Source organism: Protopterus annectens, chromosome 8.part0 (genome assembly GCF_019279795.1).
Source record: "Protopterus annectens isolate FY-2018-M chromosome 8.part0, PAN1.0, whole genome shotgun sequence".
NCBI lineage: Eukaryota > Metazoa > Chordata > Ceratodontiformes > Protopteridae > Protopterus > Protopterus annectens.
This window is the reverse complement of record NC_056741.1, coordinates 1064679832-1064704982: the sequence shown is the minus strand read 5'-3', so window position 1 is coordinate 1064704982 and position 25151 is coordinate 1064679832. Positions and strand designations below refer to the sequence as shown.

The window sequence follows — 25151 nt, the reverse complement described above, 5'->3', positions numbered from 1 at the left end:
TTCGAATACAATAGCAGATTCAGACTTTAAATTCACCTCTTTGTTCACTGTTTCACTTTCCCACCAGCTGTGTTCTTATCTTACAGGGACAAATTACTACATCAGGAAAGGAAGATTTAATTATCTACAAGGGCAAGTTATCTTATGAGGAAGAAGCGGAAGATTTAAACATTTTAATTTCCTGACCCAGCAGATAATCACTTATGAAAAGCATAACATTAAGCTTGCTGAGCTGGCAGCTGCCAGGGTCAGGGGTCAAAGCACACTGCAGTTTCAGAAGCTACTTGCATTTACACATGAATTTATCCCTTCTGTTATATGATTAATAGAATAAAATGCATTATAAACTACCTTGCTTTTAAACTAGCATTTCACATATATTTAAATACATATTTTTCTAACAACTCTGTTGACTGATCACAAAGGATCAGTAGGGTGTTAAGTGTGTAAAAGAGAATAACAGGGGTTTAGTGCTCAGGTTTGTCTGTGTTTTGGAAAGATTATCTGCGAAGGAGTCCAGACAGAACCATGACACCTCATTCAGCTATGTCATAAATAGCAATGTACACTCATATATGTCCTGAGTCAGGGCCAACTGTACCTGACTGACAATGCCGACATCCTGTCAGACAGGCCCATATATACATACCCACCTCCCACTGACAAAAGGCCATATCATCATACCAGGAGATATCACATCTAGAATGGGTAAACAGCTCCCCCCAAAGCCGAAAACATGGCATCAGTTGGATTACATTGTTTCCCTATATGTGTCATGAGTGAACTACAGAACAAACAGACCCTGCACCTGAACAGTCTGTTGAGCCTCACCCTCTCTACAGGATCTGAAACTGTTGAATGTGTTACAGCAACATATGGCACATCCCACAAATGTTGGTGCACAACAGACCATGGGAACTATAGTCCAATAAGCCTATGAAGTCTGATCTGCAAGGCCATGGAGTCCATCATGATTGAAGTAATAAATAGAGCTATTGGAAGCCGACAAACACACAACCCTAACAACTGTGGTATGTTCATGGGCAGATCATGGTTCCCAAACCTGCTAGACTGTTTGCAAGGCAGCCACCCAGGACATACATCACTGAAAGGAGCTACACACATCCCACATAGACTTTGAATAGCCCTTTATCAACATCCCAGACACATGTCATATCCACAAAATCAACAATTTGTGTATAAATATGTATTGTCATATGAAGGAATGGCAATTTGTCCACAGATAGATCACACAAGCTAAGAATTGTGGAGTCCTGTTCAAGCTGTTAACACCTGCTGACCCACATGGTTCATTCCTGGGATTGCATAAAACAAAGTGCACACACATTGCCATGTCCAGCCTGATGATGTCAGCATCCTACAAATATAGCAGGAAAAAAGAAACCACCCAGTAAAGCGTATAGCATGTCGTGTTAATGCGTATCTTTCTAGTATCATAAAATAGTTAGGGAGGACTTTGAAACCTGCAATTGCTGACTGTGTGTGTGTGTGTGTGTGTGTGTGTGTGTGTGTGTGTGTGTGTGTGTGTGTGTGTGTGTGTGATTTCCTTTGAGAGGAGTACCCATTTTGGAGACTGGGAAAACACATTAAAAGAGGTACGCCCCTGTTTGGAAAGTCTGATGATATCAGTATCCCACAAATACAGCAGTGGAAATGAAAACTCTAAGGAAAGTATATAGCGCGTCATGTTAATGCGTATCTCTCCAGTATCATAACATAGTTAGGTAGGGGTTTCAATCCTGCAATTGCTGAGTGGGGGTGTATGTGCCTGTGTGACTTCCTTTGAGAAGAATGCCCTTTTTTGGAGACTAGGGAAACACCTTAAAAGAGGTTTATTCCTCTTTGGCAAGTCTGATGATGTCAGCATCCTACAAATATAGCAGTGGGAATAAGAGCCACAGTAAAACATATAGAGCGTCGTGTTAATGCGTATGTCTCTAATGTCATAACATAGGTAGATAGGGGTTTGAATCCTGCAATTGCTGAGTGTGTGTGTGTGATACTGTTGGTCAATGCGGCGTGGGTTTTGCTTTTACTACGGTATGACATATCAGGATTAAAACGGTATGTGTATTGCACACATCAGATATCTATGTGGCAAATAAATATATGTACATGTGACCTCAATTAGTACATAGGTGTGAAGCCTGCATACTGCATGAATACATTTGGTGTGAAGCCTGCATACTACATGAATACATTTGTTACCTTTGACAGATTGTGCCGCTGCTTCTCAGATCGTAGGTCACATATGTATGTATGTGACAAGGCCAGCCACTGTAGTGATCTGTGGCCAAGGTCATCTGTGTCACACACACCCATGACAGTTTCTATAGAGTAGTGTGAGTGAGGGTAGATGCCTGGTGTATATGTCAGACATGTTCATACACAACAAAGTCTGGCAATAATGGACAGTCATTATAGGTGTACAACAGCCTTGTGGATATGCATACAGGCCCCTAATATCTTATGTGATACACCAAGGGACTTCACAATGCCTTTGGATATGTGGATACCAAAGGACAGATGACATAACACTTGGCTGTATGTACACATTGGTACCTGACATACATGTTGGGGCTACCACCTATGTGGTACTGTCAGGATACTATGTATAGTATCCCGACAGTACCGAAGGTTGGGAGGGTGGCCTAATGGTTAAGGTATTTGCTTTCCAAACACAAAGTACAGGGTTTGAATCTCACAGGGGATAACTGGCTATGCTTAAAATGGCTCGCAGGGGCAGTTAGCCTAGTACAAACCTATAAACCTATAGTAAATGTGGATGACTATGCTATAGTTGGCTTAGAGCTATACAGCATGTGTTGGACAACAGGTGTCTGTCTGTATGATACCCTTGTGTAGGATATGTGTTCCATCCAGAGACTGCATTGTAGGCCAATGCATGCACTTCCAGATGTGGATGGACATATCCCTAGTGTTTTTCCATGTACCTAAGAGGCCTATATGCCAAACAGGTGTGGTTCCAGGAACGGGTGGCGGTCAATACAACTGGTTACTGTTATAGTATAGTACTGGAAGGATCCAACTGTTACTGATTTCACTACATCTGTGTGTCAGTTGTCAGGACATCATCTAATGATTGGTTATAGTCAGGCTGTTGAGGTTGTGTATACTACCAGAATGCAAAACATTTAGAGATAGTAACAGTATCACCCACAGCATAGTGTCAAACCTTAAAAAAATGAAAAGACCAATGGTTAGACCACAGCTGAAGATAAAAATGGAATAATCCATATCAGGAAATAAATCACTTGCAGCTTCACAGTAGTGCCCTTTATAAAACCAAAAGTTGTATCTGAGATGTAGTAGTCAAGGTAGGAAACGGTCACTTGCAGTTTCACACCACTTTATTAAACAAGAGTAAGCGCTTTCACGATCTAAGTCAGCTGATCACTTCTTCAGACTCATAAAACAGTTAAAACACTGGTATTTAAAATATGGTTCAACCAATGAAAACACATATAGAACTATGACATAGACTAATTAAAATTGCATACATCAGTACATTAATTTGCCTTATATTCTGCATAAGATGAAATAAAATATACATATAACAGACACATTTTATGTAATAATCCATATTACTTAATGATTTAGTGGTCTGGATTTTAAAAAAGGTTTCAAGGAAACAGCATTGTTCAATCCAGGAGACCTATCTGCCTGAAGTAATAAAATCCATCTTTGTTCGGCTTCCTCTACCTTATTCCTTATATCACCTCTCCTCTTACTTTTATTTATTATTTCTAAAACCATGAAATTAAAAATATGTTTCCTATCTTCTTCTTCCACATGTTTTAATAAAGCACTTGTGTCTTTTTTATTCCTTATATCTCTAAGGTGTTCAAGGATACATTCCTTTAGACACCTATTGGTTTTGCCTATATAAAAGGCATGACAGACAGTGCAGAAGCTGAAATAAACCACATTTTGTGTTCTGCAGTCAGCATAAAAATCTATATCAATTATAAATCCTGGGATGTTTATATGTAGATTTATTATATAAATAGTCACATGCTGTACAATTTCTGCAAGGAAAAGTCCCCTGCCTATCAGATAGGATCATTATTTCATTGTTTCTGGATTTATAACAGAGTTGCCTTTTTAAGGACCTCTTATTTCTAAAAGAAAAGCTGGGTCTATCTTCTAACAATTCTCTCAATTCAGGATCCGACAATAAAACATTCCAATTCTTCTCAAAAATATTACAGAACCTTCTGATGTTACTTGAATAAGTTATAGGGAATCTAACTTTAAAATCATGACCTTCCTTGCTTTTAACATCTTCTATAGTATTTGAGAAGAGCGGTTTACATCTCCCATCCCTATTTTCAATGGTATATTTAGAGCTTTCATTTATGTCTTTCTTACTATAACCTCTGTTTAAGAAGTCTTTCTCTAATATAGTCATTGTCTTCACAAAGCCTTCATCTGTATTATGTAAGCGGCTTATTCTCATATATTGTCCTTTCACTACATTTTTGTGTACAAATGTTGGATGCATACTAGTCTTATGTAAGATACTGTTTCTCCATGTAGATTTTCTATACATCCCTGTTGTAAGTTCGTCTAACGCTGTCTTCTTAACCAAAACATCTAGGAACTCAATAGAATCCCTGGAATGTTGACTAGTGAATCTTAAAAATTCAGTGGTGCTATGTAAGTACTCCACCATCTCTTGAAACTCTTCACTAGTACCACCCATAACAGGAAGACGTCATCTACAAAACGTATATACCATACAATTTTGCCAGCATATTTATTGCTAGCACTTAATACATGATCTTTTTCCCATGCAGCCAATCCTAAGTTGGCGTAGCTGTTAGCACAAGCTGTGCCCATTGCTACACCAACTTTCTGTAGATAAAACTTGTTATTGAATACAAAGACATTATTTTCTAGGACAATATCAAGCAACTCACATATCAAATTAATCTTAGTGCTTTGAAAAACTTGTTTCAAGGTCAGAATATCACGTATTTTCTCAATACCCCATTTATTCAGTATCACTGTGAACAGTGAAGTGACATCCATTGTCACAAACATATAATTTCTATTAATATTCCTGGTCTTATTATATAACAGTTGCAGAAATGCCTTTGTATCCCTTAGTATAGTCTCACATGATTTTAGGACTATTTGTAAATTTTGTTCAATATAAATTGAGATGGCTTCTCTGGCCCATCCTTTACTGGATACAATAGGTCTCATAGGGGGCTGTGTGATGTCTTTGTGAATTTTAGGTAGACCATAAATAATGGGTATAGTTGGATGTTCTATCTGAAAGTAGTCAAACAATTCCTCTGATACATAATTAGTACTCAATAAGTCAAAAATATATACAGATATCCTGTTAATTATACCTTGTACTTGTCTCTCATTTAGTTCAACATAAGTATCTGTATCATTCAAAAGTTCCATCATTTTCTTGTAATAAAAAACCTTATCCATTACTACTACACTGCCCCCCTTGTCAGCAGGCCTAATTTCAATGCTGTAAGAAACCTTTAGTTCTGACAGTGCTTCAGTTTCTGATTTACTCAAGTTATAAAATCTAGGTGGAAGATTTTTAGCATGCATCTCTCTAATTTCATGTTCACACACATTAGTAAAAGTTTCAACTGTGGGATGTATCTTGGGTACAAAGGCACTAGGTTGTTTAAACATATTATCAAATACATTTCTTTTAAACATGGTTTTAAGTGTTAGGTTACAAGAAAATAACTTCAGCTCTTTTAATAAATCAGTTAATACTGTTTTCTGTGCTGGAATAAAGTTCAGGCCTCTATTTATCAACGAGGCTTGTGCATCAGTTAAAGAAAAGCTAGATATATTAATTACCAAGTTTTTTGTTGGTTCTTGCTCCTGGTGTTCATATATGCAGGAGTCACTTGTTCTCTCTGCTGTAATCGTTCTCCTCTTGGATTCCTGCTGCTCGACCTGTCCCTTATTGGCAGCACCCTCTTTAACACAAATGGAAGGATTGAGGTTTGTGTAGCTTCCTTTTGCTCCAAAAAAGCTACTGAATCAGAATTAACACTGGAATCCATCCTTCTGTTAGTGCAAGCCATTTGGAAAGTTTCTTTTGCCATTCCACCATTTTCAAATGTGGGAGGTTCTATACATACTCTCTGTGCTGACATCACTGTTCTCACAGGGATTCTGATTTAAAGGGGCAGTACTATGCATATTTCAATTTTCAGAAATCTGTACTGTAGACATTTTTTCTACATTTTCTGTACTCACAGCTATTCTCGTTGGCCACGAAAAGACCTCTTTACATTGAAAGCCATTGAGGTCCCTTTGCAATTTTTTAGTTTTAGTATTCTGCAACCTCTTATCATAGCCCTGTATACTGTCAGCAAGTTCATCTAATTTACTGCCTAGTACCTCTATAGGAAAATTATTAGTCAGTTGTTCTTGTAGCCTCTTTATCTCAACGGCTAGCTCTTTTTCTTGTGGTTTAAAAAATTCTATAAGCAAATGCATATAATCATAGCTAAGCTGTAAATTTAAGTTCTGCCATTTTTGAAGTAATTCAGGGTAGGTCTCACCATAAGTAGGCATATTTAATACTCTGAGACCTCTTGGCACTATTTTATATTTTAATGATGCTTCTAGATGAAACCTTTGCCACTGTAGCCTTTTAAAGCTATATAACTTATTTTCCAGATCTCTATACAGTTCAGTGAACTTCTTATGCGTATCATAGTCCACTTGTTCTCTTTCATTTAGTGGAAAAATAGGGTTTAGCATCAAGGGGTTGGAGTATATATGTAGTAATCCAACTAGTCGTTCACATTGATTCTTATTGTTGTCATTATCTTCAGCCATGTCCCAGCTTTTAATTACAGTCCAAAGAACACATGAAAGAAAACAAAAGCTGGATAAACGCCTGGTATACACCTCAAGCGAAAAAAATGAAAAGACCAATGGTTAGACCACAGCTGAAGATAAAAATGGAATAATCCACTTCAGGAAATAAATCACTTGCGGCTTCACAGTAGTGCCCTTTATAAAACCAAAAGTTGTAACTGAGATGTAGTAGTCAAGGTAGGAAACGGTTCACTTGCAGTTTCACACCTCTTTATTAAACAAGAGTAAGCGCTTTCATGATCTAAGTCAGCTGATCGCTTCTTCAGACTCATAAAAACAGTTAAAACATTGGTATTTAAAATATGGTTCAACCAATGAAAACACATATAGAACTATGACATAGACTAATTAAAATTGCATACATCAGTACAATAATTTGCCTTATATTCTGCATAAGATTAAATAAAATATACATATAGCAGACACATTTTATGTAATAATCCATATTACTTAATGTTTTAGTGGTCTGGATTTTAAAAAAGGTTTCAAGGAAACAGCATTGTTCAATCCAGGAGACCTATCTGCCTGAAGTAGTAAAATCCATCTTTGTTCGGCTTCCTCTACCTTATTCCTTATATCACCTCTCCTCTTACTTTTATTTATTATTTCTAAAACCATGAAATTAAAACTATGTTTCCTATCTTCTTCTTCCACATGTTTTGCTAAAGCACTTGTGTCTTTATTATTCCTTATATCTCTAAGGTGTTCAAGGATACGTTCCTATAGACACCTATTGGTTTTGCCTATATAAAAGGCATGACAGACAGTGCAGAAGCTGAAATAAACCACATTTTGTGTTCTGCAGTCAGCATAAAAATCTATATCAATTATAAATCCTAGTGTAGGATGTTTATATGTAGATTTATTATATAAATAGTCACATGTTGTACAATTTCTGCAAGGAAAAGTCCCCTGCCTATCAGATAGGATCATTCTTTCATTGTTTCTGGATTTATAACAGAGTTGCCTTTTTAAGGACCTCTTATTTCTAAAAGAAAAGCTGGGTCTATCTTCTAACAATTCTCTCAAGTCAGGATCTGACAATAAAACATTCCAATTCTTCTCAAAAATATTACAGAACCTTCTGATGTCACTTGAATAAGTTATAGGGAATCTAACTTTAAAATCATGACCTTCCTTGCTTTTAACATCTTCTACAGTATTTGAGAAGAGCGGTTTACATCTTCCATCCCTATTTTCAATGGTATATTTAGAGCTTTCATTTATGTCTTTCTTACTATAACCTCTGTTTAAGAAGTCTTTCTCTAATATAGTCATTGTCTTCACAAAGCCTTCATCTGTATTATGTAAGCAGCTTATTCTCATATATTGTCCTTTCACTACATTTTTGTGTACAAATGTTGGATGCATACTAGTCTTATGTAAGATACTATTTCTCCATGTAGATTTTCTATACATCCCTGTTGTAAGTTCGTCTAATGCTGTCTTCTTAACCAAAACATCTAGGAACTCAATAGAGTCCCTGGAATGTTGACTAGTGAATCTTAAAAATTCAGTGGTGCTATGTAAGTACTCCACCATCTCTTGAAACTCTTCACTAGTACCATCCCATAACAGGAAGACGTCATCTACAAAACGTATATACCATACAATTTTGCCAGCATATTTATTGCTAGCACTTAATACATGATCTTTTTCCCATGCAGCCAATGCTATGTTGGCGTAGCTGTTAGCACAAGCTGTGCCCATTGCTACACCAACTTTCTGTAGATAAAACTTGTCATTGAATATAAAGACATTATTTTCTAGGACAATATCAAGCAACTCACATATCAAATTAATCTTAGTGCTTTGAAAAACTTGTTTCAAGGTCAGAATATCACGTATTTTCTCAATACCCCATTTATTCGGTATGACTGTGAACAGTGAAGTGACATCCATTGTCACAAACATATAATTTCTATTAATATTCCTGGTCTTATTATATAACAGTTGCAGAAATGCTTTTGTATCCCTTAGTATAGTCTCACATGATTTTAGGACTATTTGTAAATTTTGTTCAGTATAAATTGAGATGGCTTCTGTGGCCCATCCTTTACTGGATACAATAGGTCTCATAGGGGGCTGTGTGATGTCTTTGTGAATTTTAGGTAGACCATAAATAATGGGTATAGTTGGATGTTCTGTCTGAAAGTAGTCAAACAATTCCTCTGATACATAATTAGTACTCAATAAGTCAAAAATATATACAGATATCCTGTCAATTATACCTTGTACTTGTCTCTCATTTAGTTCAACATAAGTATCTGTATCATTCAAAAGTTCCATCATTTTCTTGTAATAAAAAACCTTATCCATTACTACTACACTGCCCCCCTTGTCAGCAGGCCTAATTTCAATGCTGTGAGATTCCTTTAGTTCTGACAGTGCTTCAGTTTCTGATTTACTCAAGTTATAAAATCTAGGTGGAAGATTTTTAGCATGCATCTCTCTAATTTCATGTTCACACACATTAGTAAAAGTTTCAACTGTGGGATGTATCTTGGGTACAAAGGCACTAGGTTGTTTAAACATATTATCAAATACATTTCTTTTAAACATGGTTTTAAGTGTTAGGTTACGAGAAAATAACTTCAGCTCTTTTAATAAATAAGTTAATGCTGTTTTCTGTGCTGGAATAAAGTTCAGGCCTCTATTTAACAACGAGGCTTGTGCATCAGTTAAAGAAAAGCTAGATATATTAATTACCAAGTTTTTTGTTGGTTCTTGCTCCTGGTGTTCATATATGCAGGTGTCACTCATTCTCTCTGCTGTAATCATGTTCTCCCTCTTTGATTCCTGCTGCTCGACCTGTCCCTTATTGGCAGCGCCTTCTTTAACACAAATGGAAGGACTGAGGTTTGTGTAGCTTCCTTTTGCTCCAAAAAAGCTACTGAATCAGAATTAACACTGGAATCCAGCCTTCTGTTAGTGCAAGCCATTGGGAAAGTTTCTTTTGCCATTCCACCATTTTCAAATGTGGGAGGTTCTATACATACTCTCTCTGTGCTGACATCACTGTTCTCACAGGGATTATGATTTAAAGGGGCAGTACTATGCATATTTCAATTTTCAGAAATCTGTACTGTAGACATTTTTTCTACATTTTCTGTACTCACAGCTGTTCTTCTTGGCCACGAAAAGACCTCTTTACATGTGTACCCATGTTAGAACATATCTGTAGTAGAATGCATACTGGCCACCAAGAGATATTATGAGATGTTAACACTGTGTAATGCAGGCTATGTCACATGTCCCATGTGTCCACTATGCACGTACATGCAGACAGTGCACCCCCACCATGTTCACAGATGTACACCTGCTAATCTGTACTGCACACATCACACACGTACTGTCCACTCACTAACACATGCTGGCAACACTATACACTTCAGCCAAGTGGCACATGGGCGGACAATACATACTCAGACTTAACACTGGTGTAAACAATACTACATTGACAATCATAGCTTTGATGCATCATGCCTGCTCAGATATACCTACAAGGATATCACTTCACTTTCCTGTTGACAACATGCTAACATTGCTGCACTGCTATAATGTCACGCTGTGCATTAGCACCATGTGAGCCTGTTTCTGCATCAATGTTACAGATGACAGGAGGTGGCACAGGTTTCATCATATGCACAGGGTGTGTTGTTGGTTTGCCAGAGCCCGACATTGACCCATCCAATCGACATGTATATGTGTGTGTGTGTGTGTGTGGGGGGGGACAACAGTACAGCATGGGCCAATGTTGATGTAATGTGTGTGTGTATGTGTGAGCCCTAGGTGTTTGGCTTATGTGTGTGTGTGTCTGCATGCACACAGCTCCACCATGTGGCTGCCATATATGGGAGGTTGTGGGACAGCCACAGACTGTACCTGCCAGGCTGCACAGATCATTGTCTATGGGCACGGACATGGTACCTGTGTCTGGCAGGGGTGCTACGGACAGTATTGGGTACCAAGCCTGACTGGGTACTATCATCAGAGGCAGAGGTATGTCGACTGGACCCATGTCCCTGCTGGGACTGGCCAGAGCCACGTGCATGTGGTCTACTAGGACGGTCAATCGACAGGCCAGCCCCAGCATTGCTGGGGCTGGTACTGCCACTATGGGAGTGGCTGTGATCTGTGGGTCATCTGCGATGACTGCCAGCCATTGATGTTGCTGGCATACGTCCGCTTTGACATCTCAACCATCCCGCATGGTCCTGGCTCATGGAAAACACATTGTGGAGGGCAACTAATGTCTCCCCCAACATCTATCAATGACCTCGGTGTAATTACGGATGGCACCGGCAAGGTCACAGATACTGTCATTGATAGTGGTGTTATGGGCCCTCTGCGCCCTTAGTCCCTGTCTGGTGTACCATTCCATACGTGCCTGTGCCTGCATTACAGCCGGAACATACCTGAGGTTGTAAGACCTGTGGGGGCACATCTGCCAAGGGCATTATGACCAGCGGTGCTCCCATGAGAACCCCTGGACATCCGCCTATGTGGTACCATTCCAGGAATCTGGGTATGGCTGCTGTGAGGGGATGCATGTGCCATGGATACCACACTATCCTGGTCAATGCCAACTGTATGCTGTCCCTCGGCTAAGGCCATTGGTGATGAGGGATGTATTGGCAGTATGACTGTGCGCATAGATGGGATGGAAAGCTGTGTACTGTTGATTGGCGGACCAACGACAGACCCTGTCAAACCTGCCTGTGCCACAATACATGTATCATCATCTCCATGATTTGTGGCAGTGACTTCAGGTTCCCTGCTGCATTCAGCCAACCCAACCTCAGCACCTGTGAGAGGAAGACATGAAACACACTTTACAATCTGTACATGATGTTATCACACATGCACACATGCACACATGAACACATGCACACATGCACACATACACGCATGCATGCATGCACACATGCACACATGAACACATGCACACATGCACACATGAACACATGAACACATGCACACATGCATGCATGTACACATGCACACATGCAAACATGCACACATGCACACAAATACACTCCTTACTACAGCAGATACACACACACACCAGCAATCCAAAACATACTCAATAGTGGTTGAAGGTGGGTGACAGTATCACAAGGCAAACAGTCACCTCACATGTGTCAGCATGCAGAATATATGTTGCTCAAGACCATGCAGTGTGAGTGTAGACAGCCCTAGTTAATAACAGTAAACATGGCTTTGATACATGTGTGTAGTTGTTCAGTGATTGGCTACACCCTGGAACACAATGTGTACAAGGACACAACATTGCTGTGCAAGTATTATAAGCTCTGCAATGTCCTGTACACCATCACCCACAGGTATACATACCATGGCTGCATGTGTTATCTGTGTGTCACATAGATTTCCATGTCTGATTACAGTGTCTGTGTCTGTAGCAGATAATTGTGGGTTCAGGTGCAGCACATGCATGCTATGTACATACACGGGATGAGTGGTGCATGTATACGTGATGGAATACCAATGCTCGACATGGCCATTGTACAGTGGTTATGGTGAGTGTGGGACATATTGCAGATATATCAGTGCCAGCCATGACATGCCATGCTACACGACTGCAGCATTAAACATCACATATACCCAATGTGTGTCATGTGACCTATACACCCAATAGCATTCCAGGACATATATGTGTCACTTTGTACAGATGGCGACTGCTATGCATATTGTGTATAGTTGCATATGTTTGCACACACACAACATGCTATGCATATTGTGTATAGGTGCATATGTTTACACACACACAACATTGAGGTGCAAAGCAATGACTGCTATGTGTAGTACTGTGGTCACTGTAACTGGATGGAGTGTAGTACCATGAGCCATCATCATCATGAATCATGTGGTCAATCAAGGCTACTAATGTGTGACAGACCACTGCCTAGCATGCTGTACCTGAACTGCAGTGCCGTTGCTACATTCACAATTACACAAACACTTTGTACATGGGTGTGTGAGGTGCCCAATAGAGAGCATTGCCTAACATGACTGTGTTATGTGTTGAAGAGTGTTGCACAGCCCCATGATAGGCCTCTACCGCTCAGGTATATCATGTCTGCTGTGTGGATGACATGTGGGATACTGAAGTGTGACCTTACAGCAGGTGTGTGGTTACGCCATGTGTAGCATGTTGAGGTGTACTGCGTATGACAAACGTGTTATGTTGTGTACATCTGTATCAACTATGCCTATCCAATGTGCAGTACGGTGTTGCCATAAGTGTGTTTGATGCTCTGTGTATTGCATGTGATTGAGGCAGCTACTGACATTACTGAGATGTGCAACATCTCACAGCAAACATGCACAGCATGCATTATGCATAGGTGTGTTACGTGTACATGGTCTACACCTCATCTATGGCATGCACATTTCATTGCCAATATTAAAGTTATAACACACTCACCAGCATAGATCGTCTGCCCTGCTGTCACACCAGAGGGACCTACAACAATATGAGACAGTTTGTCAGTGGCCACAACTGTGGCATTGCTACTGTGGGTTTGCTAAACTACAGCAGAACAACAGTCGATAGTCACAGGTATACAGATAATACTCCAAATATCAGTATTGCACAACACTAGGCAGCACAACTGCTAAACACACAGTACACATCTCACATATGCATAATCTGACAATACAGGTAACAGTAGTCTACAAACAGGGCATGTTACCTGCATGCTCCATGTCAACATGCTGGGTGGCTCCGGCCTCCATGACAACACATGTCTGTTGCAGTTGCTGTTGTTGGCCAGGAGCCATCACACTTAGGAGCAGCTCCTCCACTCTGGGGAGGGGGGGATGAATGGCCACCCCACCACCTGTGGCAAGCTGTTGTCTATGGATATCAGACGTACGCAGCTGGACATGTCTAATTAAATCACTGCAGTGATGGAGTACCTGCTCATATGTCCAGTTATGAATGCCTATGTCATTTACCCGATGAACAAGATCTTGTCACAGTGCAGTCCGCTCATGCTGGTGCTGGCTGCTTCTGGAAAACAGCAGGGAGTAGTGCTGCACCAGGCTCTGGTGGATGTCCTGTTCCTCCGCTGCTGTGTAACAGGGATTACGTTGGTGGGCCATCACCCAGAAAGTCAAAAAATGTCATCCATTGCAATGAATGTAAAGTACAGTTACAGTATTACCAGTAAACCACCCTAGTCATTGTTGCCATACCCCTGCCTAACATATGTGCACAGTTGTTAATATAGGTGGCATACTGCTGTAACAGAGTATACATGTTGCTAGATACACACATATACCCTGTAACACACATATGATTGCGGGCATGGTACAGGCATAATTACACACACATCAGACAAACATACAACACACCAATGTATGCCAACCCAGATGAGCTTTACCTGTGTAACATACAGTGCTGTGTGCCACTACTTACAAAACCTTATGCCTGAGGTATGTAATCTGTGCAGACTACAGGAAACACACAAGACAGTGTTTCCAAGCAATGTGAACATACACCATACTGTGCTGTTTAGGCCTACAGCTTCAGGTAGTACTTCAGTTCATATGGGAGTTGGATTCACCAGCAGTACCACTCACTAAGCATACATGTATTGCTTTAGCCTACAATGGGACACCACAGTGGTCAACAAGGAACTACGTCACAATGTATGCCATACTACTATGTCTGCCTAGCAATAACATACACATCTTTTGCTGGCCTCACAGCTAGGATGCAAACTACCATGTCAGAAACAAATTCACACTAAGCTATCACACCTTTACAGACCTTGCACACATTCACTGTCACACTCATTCAACCTCACATAGCAGGTATTGCACTGAGTACATGTGTGTGTGCATCATGTCATAGGTAGGTAATATGCTATTGGCCCTAGGGCCTACAGCAGCCTAGCCATATGCTACTCTGGCCTTTGACACACATGTAATTTGATTTCACTTGCCCCTGTCAACCAGAACCACAGAGGTGATTCCCAGGGTGTATTACCTATCTCCCAAACAATCATCAGGGGTATTTATGACAACTGCTAATGAGGAGCCTTGTTTGCTATTAATAGGTGGTTTATTCCAGAGTATGGCATATCTCTGAGATAGGAACCTATCCCTCCAGCATATGCTATTTAGTGAGCTGACGAGGTTTAGGGCCCTAGAGCGTGTAGCCTGGAGGGATTGTGATATGGTGACATGGTGGTTGTCCAACAGCTATGGATGTGACATACCTCTGTATGTCTGGCAGAGGTCACCTCTGTGTGGGCGGTATGCAACACAGTCTAGCTGTGGTTTTGTGAGTCAGTCTGCATAGGGCATCTGTTTGAGGCCAGTATTACTCTTTGTGAGGTATGTCTGTAGCCTTTCCACTTGCTGTAGTTGTCATGTTAGGTACATACCACACGGGACATTGTGATGAGTAGAGGGGAATACTGACCTATATTTCCCTAGATGACACACCTTTTGTGATGACACGTACCACATAGACAGATTACAAGACTAGTGCGGCACTGTGATTATCAAAGGGGAGGCTACTGTCCACCTGTGTCCCATGTTCCCTTATCACACCTTCAGTGTTAGGTAGATTTCCACCTATGTGGTAGTTAATGGGTACAGTGTTTTGGAAAGGAGGGAAGGCACTGCAGTATCGACACTGGTCTTCAGTCCATGCCTTGTTCACCATGCACCTGTGTGGTACGTATGACCCCGTGTCTCTCTCTCTCTCTCTCTCTCTATATATATATATATATATATATATATATATATATATATATATATATACATATATATACACATACATCTAAACATCCATTGCTACACATATTGTTGTACATATAGGCACATATACAGTCCACCTTTCATGGTGGGGATATCAATTATGCGACAGTTGTGAGATATACAGTTATGTAATAATATTGCACAGCGTTGTTCAGAATGCATTTTGGTGTCTTCAGCCCATGTAGCTTTAGCAGGCCTCATTGGCTGTAACACAGCAGATCTGACAAATCAGTCCCACAGCGTTTAACCACCACATGACATATACTAGCACTGCATGCTGTTTTCTATGCCACACACTACAACCTACATAGATATATGCACATAACAACCTTCAACAACATATATATATGTCTACCCTTCACTAGTAGTTGCAGTATGTCCCTTGCCCTATGCACATGTGCAGATACATATAGATATGTACTGCTACCACATATGGATGATTCACAGTATGTAGAGCACTCTTCAAGAACATCTACTACATGCCGGCAAATACATATGTGTTATATACCTTACCTTTGTATTTCTCTGCTCCATCTGTTGTTACTGTTTTTATTTTTTATTTTTTTTTTTTGTTTTTTTGGGGTTTTTTTTTTTGTTTTTTGGGTTTTCTCTGTCTGTTTCTGTCTCTTTTGTCTGTGTCTCTGTCTCTGTCTCCGTCTCTGTCTCTCTCTTGCTCTCTCTCTCTCTCTCTCTCTCTCTGTTCCTGCAATGATATTATTGTATGTGTGGACAGCAGGTACAGCCTGCTTTTCTAGGTATCTGCACATGTGCATGTGACAGCCTCTGCACCAATTGGTGCCCACCATTTAATAATTGCATGCAACCTGTTGTGTGGTAATTGCAGTACTCACTGTGATTGCAGCCCACTGCTATAAAATTCTAGGTTAGGTAGGCGTAGCTCTTTCAGCTTTCCAAGGTGGGGCCCATGCTTGTTTGCTCTGGACACCGTTGTGTCAGTCAGAAGTTTGGTATATGTCTCATATCTGAAGCTAGGGTTGTAGCCAGTGATATGCATGTTGTACTCAAACCTGAATGTTGCTGCTTCCAGTACTCACTTCGCAGTGTAGACTTTTACTCACCCCTCTAAATGCTAACACAGGATACATGGGAGTATGTACTTTCTTTTTGAATTAGACAATTAACTGCCATACAAAAGTAGTTATTGCAATGTATTCGTCTGGCACATGCACTGTTTGTAAACTGCTATACTGTAATTATTAAGTTACTCACTTCTGAACAGTTTGTGGTTTGTTTGTGTTGACATTAGCACAGGCTGCTCAAGACAACTGGACATATTAGAGTACTGAGTATGCCTACCTACACCCTTGGTTTTGCCTGAATACACAGGTATATAGTACTTTTGGGTAGGGGTGCAGAACTGCAGAGAGCATTATTTATTGTTGTCTGATGTTTATCTTGCTGAACATACAGGGTTGCTGTGTACCTGTTAGTCTATCAAGGCAAGTAGTCTGTCTGCATAGCTCCTACCTGTGGACATATCCAGATGGTAGCCAGAGGTTAGCCTTTTATTCCTTGTATGTGCACCACACCGGTCTTTTCAGCAGTGGAACAATGTCTTTGTCACAGTTGGTTGCTAGCAGTACATGGCTACATCCTTTGATATTTCTGTGTTGTACTCCTACATAAGGCCATGCTTGTGGAACTCCTTCCAAAGCTATTTGCAGAGTGTGTAACAGCAGAAATGCTGATATGCCTGTGTGTTTCTGCCTCTGCCAGGCTTCAGATACTCTCAGGTATATATTTGAACAGTCTCAGGGAAAGGTACATATAAGTGAGATACACCTGTAATATATTACAGACATATTTCAGTTGAGACTTCGAGGGAATCGGAGCATATGTATTACTACACCTTTTCTGACATGCAAGCAATGTCTACTCCTTATTGACATTATTCATTAAGTGTGATTCCCCACTTTTCTGCCTAATGTTAGTACTTTTCAGAGTGATTCAGAGGGGCACAGCTAACATTTGTTTATGAATCAGGGACATCCCTGTAAAGCAGTCACAGTTGGGAAGTCTGGCCTCTGCCCTATTCAACTATGCCAGTGTTTATCCGTGTCTGATACTATGTGGGTTTTATAAGGTGCTACTGTAACATTATTCCCTGCTAGAATGGCAGGTTCTCTTTTCACAGTCATGTCATGCAATTCCACAACAACTACTGGTAAAGTCCCACAGAACAAGATTTGTGTTATGGCATTCCTATTTCCCTTTACATTCCCTCATTGTAATGCATGATATATTTATTTCAGCACCAAGTTATTGTATATCGGCTGTGGCTTAGTGGTACTTCATGCAGTCTAGTGTGTCCAAGGTCTGGGGTTCGAGACTGAAATAGGTGTTTTATTTTGCTGCTGAGCAGAACAAGGGCCCTGACATAGAGTGACTAAGGCACTTTTAAGCAGTTGTAAGCGGGTTTGTGTGGGTTTGCGTGATGCTTAGCGATGCTTAGCTAAGCACACATATAAGCACACTTGCTCAAACCCGCTAACTACTGCTTAATAGTGCTTACTCCTGCTAACCCCCATGCTAATTTCTTTGAAAGAAAAGAAAATTGGGGAGATAGGAAAGTAGTGAAAAAGGGGGCAAAAAGAGGGAAAGACAGTAGGAAAACAAGCTCGGGATGTGCAGGACAGGTGTAGGGAAGGTCCATAGCTGCCCATTTCTTTACCAGCAACAGAGGACAACAAAGTATGTTGTACTGTCAATTATAATTATCAGTTTACATGTCCAGTGGACATGTGTGCAAAATGGGCAGCTATGTATGGGGCGTAATTTTTTTGTGGGTGCAGATTGCCCTTTTTTTTCAGGTGAGAGTGGAAAGTGAGGTAGAGGAAGTATGTATATTTGGGGAGGTAGGTTGGGGAGGTAAACAGACAAGATAAACAAGACGCATACCGGCGTGGTGTATGACACATGGGGTGGATGAACACAATTGATGGGGATGGATGTTTGGAAATCGCAAGCCCATGACCCACAGAAGGTAACAGTGGAACTGAGATCCCCACCCATGGGCAGTCACCACTGCACCTTCACAACCCCGAGGGTGGCTGTGCTGTGAGCTATATAGGATGGGCAGGCTCACCCATGAGACATGCCACTCTCGCCTCGAGCTGGCATAGGGGATCAGCGACTGAACGCTGGATCTCCCTATGCACCACAACCAGGCCCCTTCGAAGGGTGACAGGTGGCCCTTCTCCGCCCATGCTTGCACGAGGGGGATGAGTCCTATCCCCTGCAGCGCTTCCACCCAAAGGTGGCACAGGACCAATGGAGGAGGGGAGCCCAGGCTGGGCACCTGACCTGCTGGTGCCAGGTGCACTCACCAGCTGAGGAGGGACAGGTAGGTCCGCTGAGACCGGCCTTCCCATACGTTCTGTGATTAGGTGTGTTTAATTACAACATAAACAACAGCATTCCAAATTAGTTGTAACAGCATGCAGTAATATACCCATTAACCCAACACACCAAGTTTCCAACAGTTGAACAGCAAGCATAACACATGCATATATTGAATGACAGTGGACATTCCAACAGCATGCAGGGATGATTGGTAGCAACAGACCACCATGATTGTGGTGTTTGAACAGGGCACATGCATCAAAGTGAATGCAGATATTTATAGAACAATAGGACATATGTCCCAACAAATGTTTTGAGATTACACATACCCACTAAGGTGTGGAATTGCATGGTTTATGCACATACAGTAGGGTATAGAAAGAAACCTCAATTAACATCTTATAAGTACTTTTAGTCTATACTACATTCCTAGTGACTGCAGGTGTATATCCCCTACATGTATTATTACACTTGCCAACATGCATTAGGTTGTGTAATGGTTTTGGCTAGTTCATTGTATACCTGACCTATATGACATACTAACTGTCCAAGATGCAGATGTTACTGCTACATATTTATTGATTTTATTTATATTTCTTTATCTACATATCTGGATGTGTTCACATGACATTTTCAGTTCAATTTGTACAGAACCCTGCATTTCGTGTAGCACACTCACATTCTGGGGAACAAATTAATGAGCTACTCATGTGCCAGATTTACTTATGCATGCCAGCCAGTAACTGACTGCTGAGGACTATATATATGCTTCACAGCTACTGGCACTTCCATCAACCACTTTAGATGGGACTGCCCAACTGTGGGTTGCCAGCACTTATTAAAACAGTACTATTTGTATAATGCAAGGGTACAACAATATTTCAAAGTAAGTAACAGAGACACACTCCAAGTTTTATTCCTTTATTAATTACATTACACACTTTTCCACAGGCTCTGTCCTTTATTATTCAAGACATATTATACCTTTATTAACAAGTTAGAACACTCTTTTTCAGGCTTGCTCACTTATTTTATATGACAGTACATGCAGAGATATTATTCCGGACATATTTTACCTTTCTTAATGGGTTATTATACTCTTTTTCTGGATCTCTGACTTTTTTTTATATAACAGCACATGCAGAGGGATTATTCAGGGCATTTTATGGCTGTATTATTGGGCTACAACACTTTCTTTCAGGCTCTCTCACCTATTTTATATAACAATACATGCAGAATAATTACTAACCTGCCTGGTGGTGTAACCTTAGCAGCCTATCTGCATAGGCTTGCTGATTCGCAGCACGGACACTTGCAGCTGTGAAGTAAATGAAGGGATATTGAGACATACCTATCCATTATACAGAATCAATTTGCATGTCTTATAAACTGCATTCCATGGCTACCTACTCAGTATTGGGGCATCTTGCGTCCCACGGGCCTCCTGCATCCATTGGTTTAGTAGGTCCTGCTTCCATCTCTTCAGGTCTGCATGGTGGTGATGGACCTGCTCACCAGTCCGAGGAATGCCTGTGACACTGGTGAGGTCATGAGCTAACTGGTTCCAAGCCTCTGCCTTGTACTCTGTCCCTTGGAACTGGTCCTGCAGGAGTCTTGACTCATGACGGTGGACAAGAAGCCAAACCATGTATTTCGACTCCTCGATGCCCCAACGTTGTGCTCTAAAGCATGTACCCTTTCCAGCACCAGCCATTCTAACTGCAGAGGGGAGCTACAATCAGTTATGGCGAGTATTCCCACCTATGGGGCTTAAATATGCCGCATTTTCCGCACTTTTTTGTGATTGGCCGTTTTTGAAAATTCTCGGCTGACTGCAGACCTGCTTAGTAATGGTTAATCTACCATTTATAAGTATATGTATTTTAACAGTGGCTGTTTATCCTAAGCTGTCATGGCTCACTGGTTCAGTGCTTTGATTATGGTGCACAGAGTCCTGGGTTCGAACCTTGTTATTGCATTTTATTTTACTACTGTCCGGAAAGGCTACGGGGTGTGGCTGTGTTTAGGCAACTTTGCTTTATGTTGCTCCACATTGCCCTACAGTGCGCTGGTTGGCGCAGCGCGCACCTCCACGCAAACCGACTGCGCTGGGTAAAGTGCTATTTAGCTATGGGCAACTCTATTGCACTGGGTAAAGCGCTGCTTAACTACGGGCAACTATATTGCACAGGCTAAAGCGCTGCTTAACTATGGGCAACTATATTGCACAGGCTAAAGCGCTGCTTAACTACGGTCAACTATATTGCGCTGGTTAAAGCGCTGCTTAACTATGGGCAATTATATGTCAGGATCCTTTATAAATATATATTTTGTTCACTGATACATAGGCCATTTCAATGCTTTTTAGTAAACTTTTAATCATATATGTCAGGAATTATTTCATATACTAATTTAGAACATAAACAGGAAGAGGTGTGGTGGGACACAAACCGTGAATGCCTCCTTTTTATGCGAAAGCTCTACCATTACACTATTGCTTTTTGGCAGAATTTGCATAAACATTCCTTCTTATGCTCTTCCATGTCGGGATTGCTAAGTGCAGCTAACCAATGAGCACACCCACGCACACACGCGCAAATACGAGCAGCTATATCAGGAATTAGAAAAAAAAAATAATGTTTTACTTTTTATAATTATGCTGGGGGTTTACAATGTCAGGGAGTGTGGTGTTGGGTACATGGACATTTGAGCAGACTCGCTCTTGTGTTTTGACATTTTGCATTTTGGACACTTGCAGGGGCGTGGACCTTTAGACTGCTCGGCAGTCGGACACGCCCCCTGCTTTCCTGCACGGTCCGTGTTAGACTTGGAGTTGAGTCAGTGTGTCCTCATGAATATTCATTGCACGCTGACATCATACCGTTCAACTGCAGCCTCCGAGTAAGACTTATTTAGTCTTACACGGAGGGTTTGTGAATCCGGGGGCTTTTCTTTTTGTTTGTGCTAAGAATAATACATTCCGTTGCTCAGAAGATGAAATAGAAGTAGATGAAAATGTGTTATTATCAGCAAAGCATACAGAAATGTTGACAGCACCTTGAAACTAATGCAACATAAGACATCTTTCTCCGTTTTCTATTTACTGCTTTGTTTATGACAGAGCAGCAAAATCACATTGTAGTTTTTTAGTGAAATGAGTAAGAAACTCTTGTAACCTAATCAGTGGGTAAAGTAAAAGCTGTGATGCAATTATCCTGTAAGAATAATCTTCAGTTACTGCTAATTTAAGAACATATTTCACTATTTGTGACATTATGTGATTTTTTTTTATTGTTCAACAGCCCAGCAAAGATGAAGAGAAAATTGCTGTGTAACTTACGTCATTGCTTCATCAGATTTTAAGCATTTGAAAGAAATCATGAAAGAAAAAAGCAGGAGGCTCCAATCAAACCAAATCAATTATTAACCATAATGCTCACTTTTGCATATATTCAACTTTTAAATGCTACCAGATGCATATGGCTGAGTTCTGTCTTTATGTATCAGTTGACTATACTGTTCAAATACTGTGCATAACAATTTCTAACTGCAGTCTGGAAAATAAATATGCATTTAGTTAAAATGTGTAGTTTAGCAACTAAAATTTCATCATTGTATCAAAACTAACTCTGTTCTCCAAGACGTTTAATGCACTGATTTTTTTTTCTGAAAACTTTTTATGTTATAATAAATGCACTTTCAGAGGTTCTCTGTAAATATTTTGTCCAAAGCAGTTATTTAGTACTGATTGTTCTAGACTTATTTTCATTTGTGCTCATGTGAAATTTGACTTATCCAAACAAATCAGATGCTATTTTTTTAAATAACTAACAATCCAAAAGCTGAGGGGTCAAATACTTGAGACAATACATGAATCACACCTGAAAATAGTAAGTTGCAAATAAAGAGCAAGAAATATAATTTACTGATTGGAAGAGTCAGCAAAATTAGTTTTATTCATTGGTTTGTATGTCATACTATTGTACTTAAAATTACTTGCACTGTCACTGTTTAGATCTAGCTCTGTGCTACTGGACAACTTGAGGCTGAAGCTGGTCTGTTTAAGGTCACTTGTCCTGCCATAATACTAAATTAATAAATTTGATATGGTGGATCATAACAAACCTCTCCATACTCTATCTACCCTCAAACGCAATTACTCCTCCTTCAAATGGTTTGAGAACTATCAGGTCACCAACAAGCTGTAAAATGGCAGAACCAAATATCCTCTCAACTACCAGCATCCCTAGGAGTCCCACAACTCTCCATCCTAGGTCCATTACTCTTCACTCTATTCACCAATCAATTTTCTTCCTCCATGCCAAAAGCCACAATAATTCAATATGCAGATGACACCACAATCATCTGTGCTGCCCCAACACTCTAACACCTCCACTCCCAACCACAAGAATGCTTCTTACCAACTGAAACTTGGCTTAGCAACCACCAGCTTATTCTCAACCCAGCCAAAACCAAATTACTCCTCTTCACTTCTTATAGAGCTCTCCCCCATTCAGACAACTTCACTATTATCATTACCATTATTACCCCAACTACCCACACCAAACTTTTATGTGTAGAAATAGACAATTACCTAAGATTTGAGTTGCATATTGCTCAAACTGTAAAAAATTTCAGAAAAAACTGGGGCTCCTTTATCATAACAAGCCATTTCTCTCCAAGCAATCCAAAACCACAATAGGCAGGACACATCTACTATCCACCCTTCTCTATGCACCCCCAGTATTTACCAACCTCCATAAATCTGAACTATCCAAATTAGAAACCTGTTATAATATGATAGCTAAATTTGCAATGGAATCAGCATATAGAACACACCACTGTGTAGCTCTCAAGAAATTGAACTGGTGGGGGGCGTGGCCAAGGATGAACACAGGATAGCAGCAGATTTCTTCAGCTCCACCAATTTCATTACACTGACAGGAATTAATTACTTAAAAAATTTATTTTTGAAGTAATTTTCTTTCTAAATATGTTTGTTTTATATAGTTCTTGAACTATAAAAAAGAAAGGAAATCTTAATAATATTCCTGTCAGAAATCACTTTGGAAATTTTCCTGTCAGTTTATCAGTCTGAAATGAGTTCCAGTAAGACAAATTCTCAAGACTCCAGCATCAAGAAAGAACTTCAGTCTCTGATAATTATAGTCCAGCAACTTACTGCTAAGATGGATAAAATGGATACTAAAATAGACACCTTCATAGAAAAAACTACAAAACAAATAGACTTGTTACATATAGACCTGCAACAACAGAAGATCCAGATGACAGGCATAGAAGAAGCTGTGAATGACATGGAAAATAGAATACAAGAAGAGGAAATCAACATTGAGTTTCTGCTGAAACAAAATACACATTTACAAACAAAGCTGGATGACCTGGAAAATAGATCTAGGCAATAACATTAGGATTTTTGGACTGCCAGTAAATATTGAAGGTAACAATTATACTTCTTTTTAACAACATGGCTCCCTAAAACTTTAGATTTACCAGAAGCATTCTCTTTTGGTTTCGAAGAGCACATAGATCTATAGCTAATACTAACTCTAACAAAACTATCCTAGATCAGTTATAGTTAGATTTCTATCATCTTTGATAAAGAGATGGTTCTTAAATCTGCTTGGGCTAAAGCTCCTGTTAAGATTAATTTGTCAACTCTGCGTTTTGGCAATGACTATTCTTCCATGGTAATAGCTAAAAGAAAAGTTTTTCTGCCACTAATAAGGGAGCTTAAAAAAGCACAGTTTAAAAGATACCTTCTGTTTCCTGCCAAGCTTAAAATCTTCCTTCCTGATGGTCCTAAAATTTTCGATGACTTAGACTCTGCTTTACTGTTTATCAAAAAAAATAAGATTTTGGAAAAAATAGAAGAAATGGAATGGGCTAGTCCTTCGTTAAAGAGACTGGCAACTGAAACTTCGTGGAAGGCTTCAGAGAAGAAGAAGAGACTAAAAAACAAATGATTTATACTATGTTTTTTTTTCTCTCATCATTTTATTTTATTATTAATCTTTTTAAATATAGTTCCTGCATTTCCAAGAAGCAACAAATAT

The 25151-nt window shown here is 40.0% G+C and overlaps 1 protein-coding gene across 2 annotated transcripts in view; it reads left to right on the top strand.

Annotated features, from left to right (window-relative positions):
• LOC122809219 overlaps nt 1-22794 on the top strand; it is a 633651-nt gene extending 610857 nt beyond the window's left edge. For both annotated transcript variants that reach the window (XM_044080532.1, XM_044080531.1), the window contains one exon: nt 22380-22794. In XM_044080532.1, coding sequence (XP_043936467.1) covers nt 22380-22412 — 33 coding nt within the window. In that variant the 3' untranslated portion in view covers nt 22413-22794. The remainder of the gene's footprint in view (nt 1-22379) is intronic.
• Nucleotides 22795-25151: the final 2357 nt, after the last annotated feature.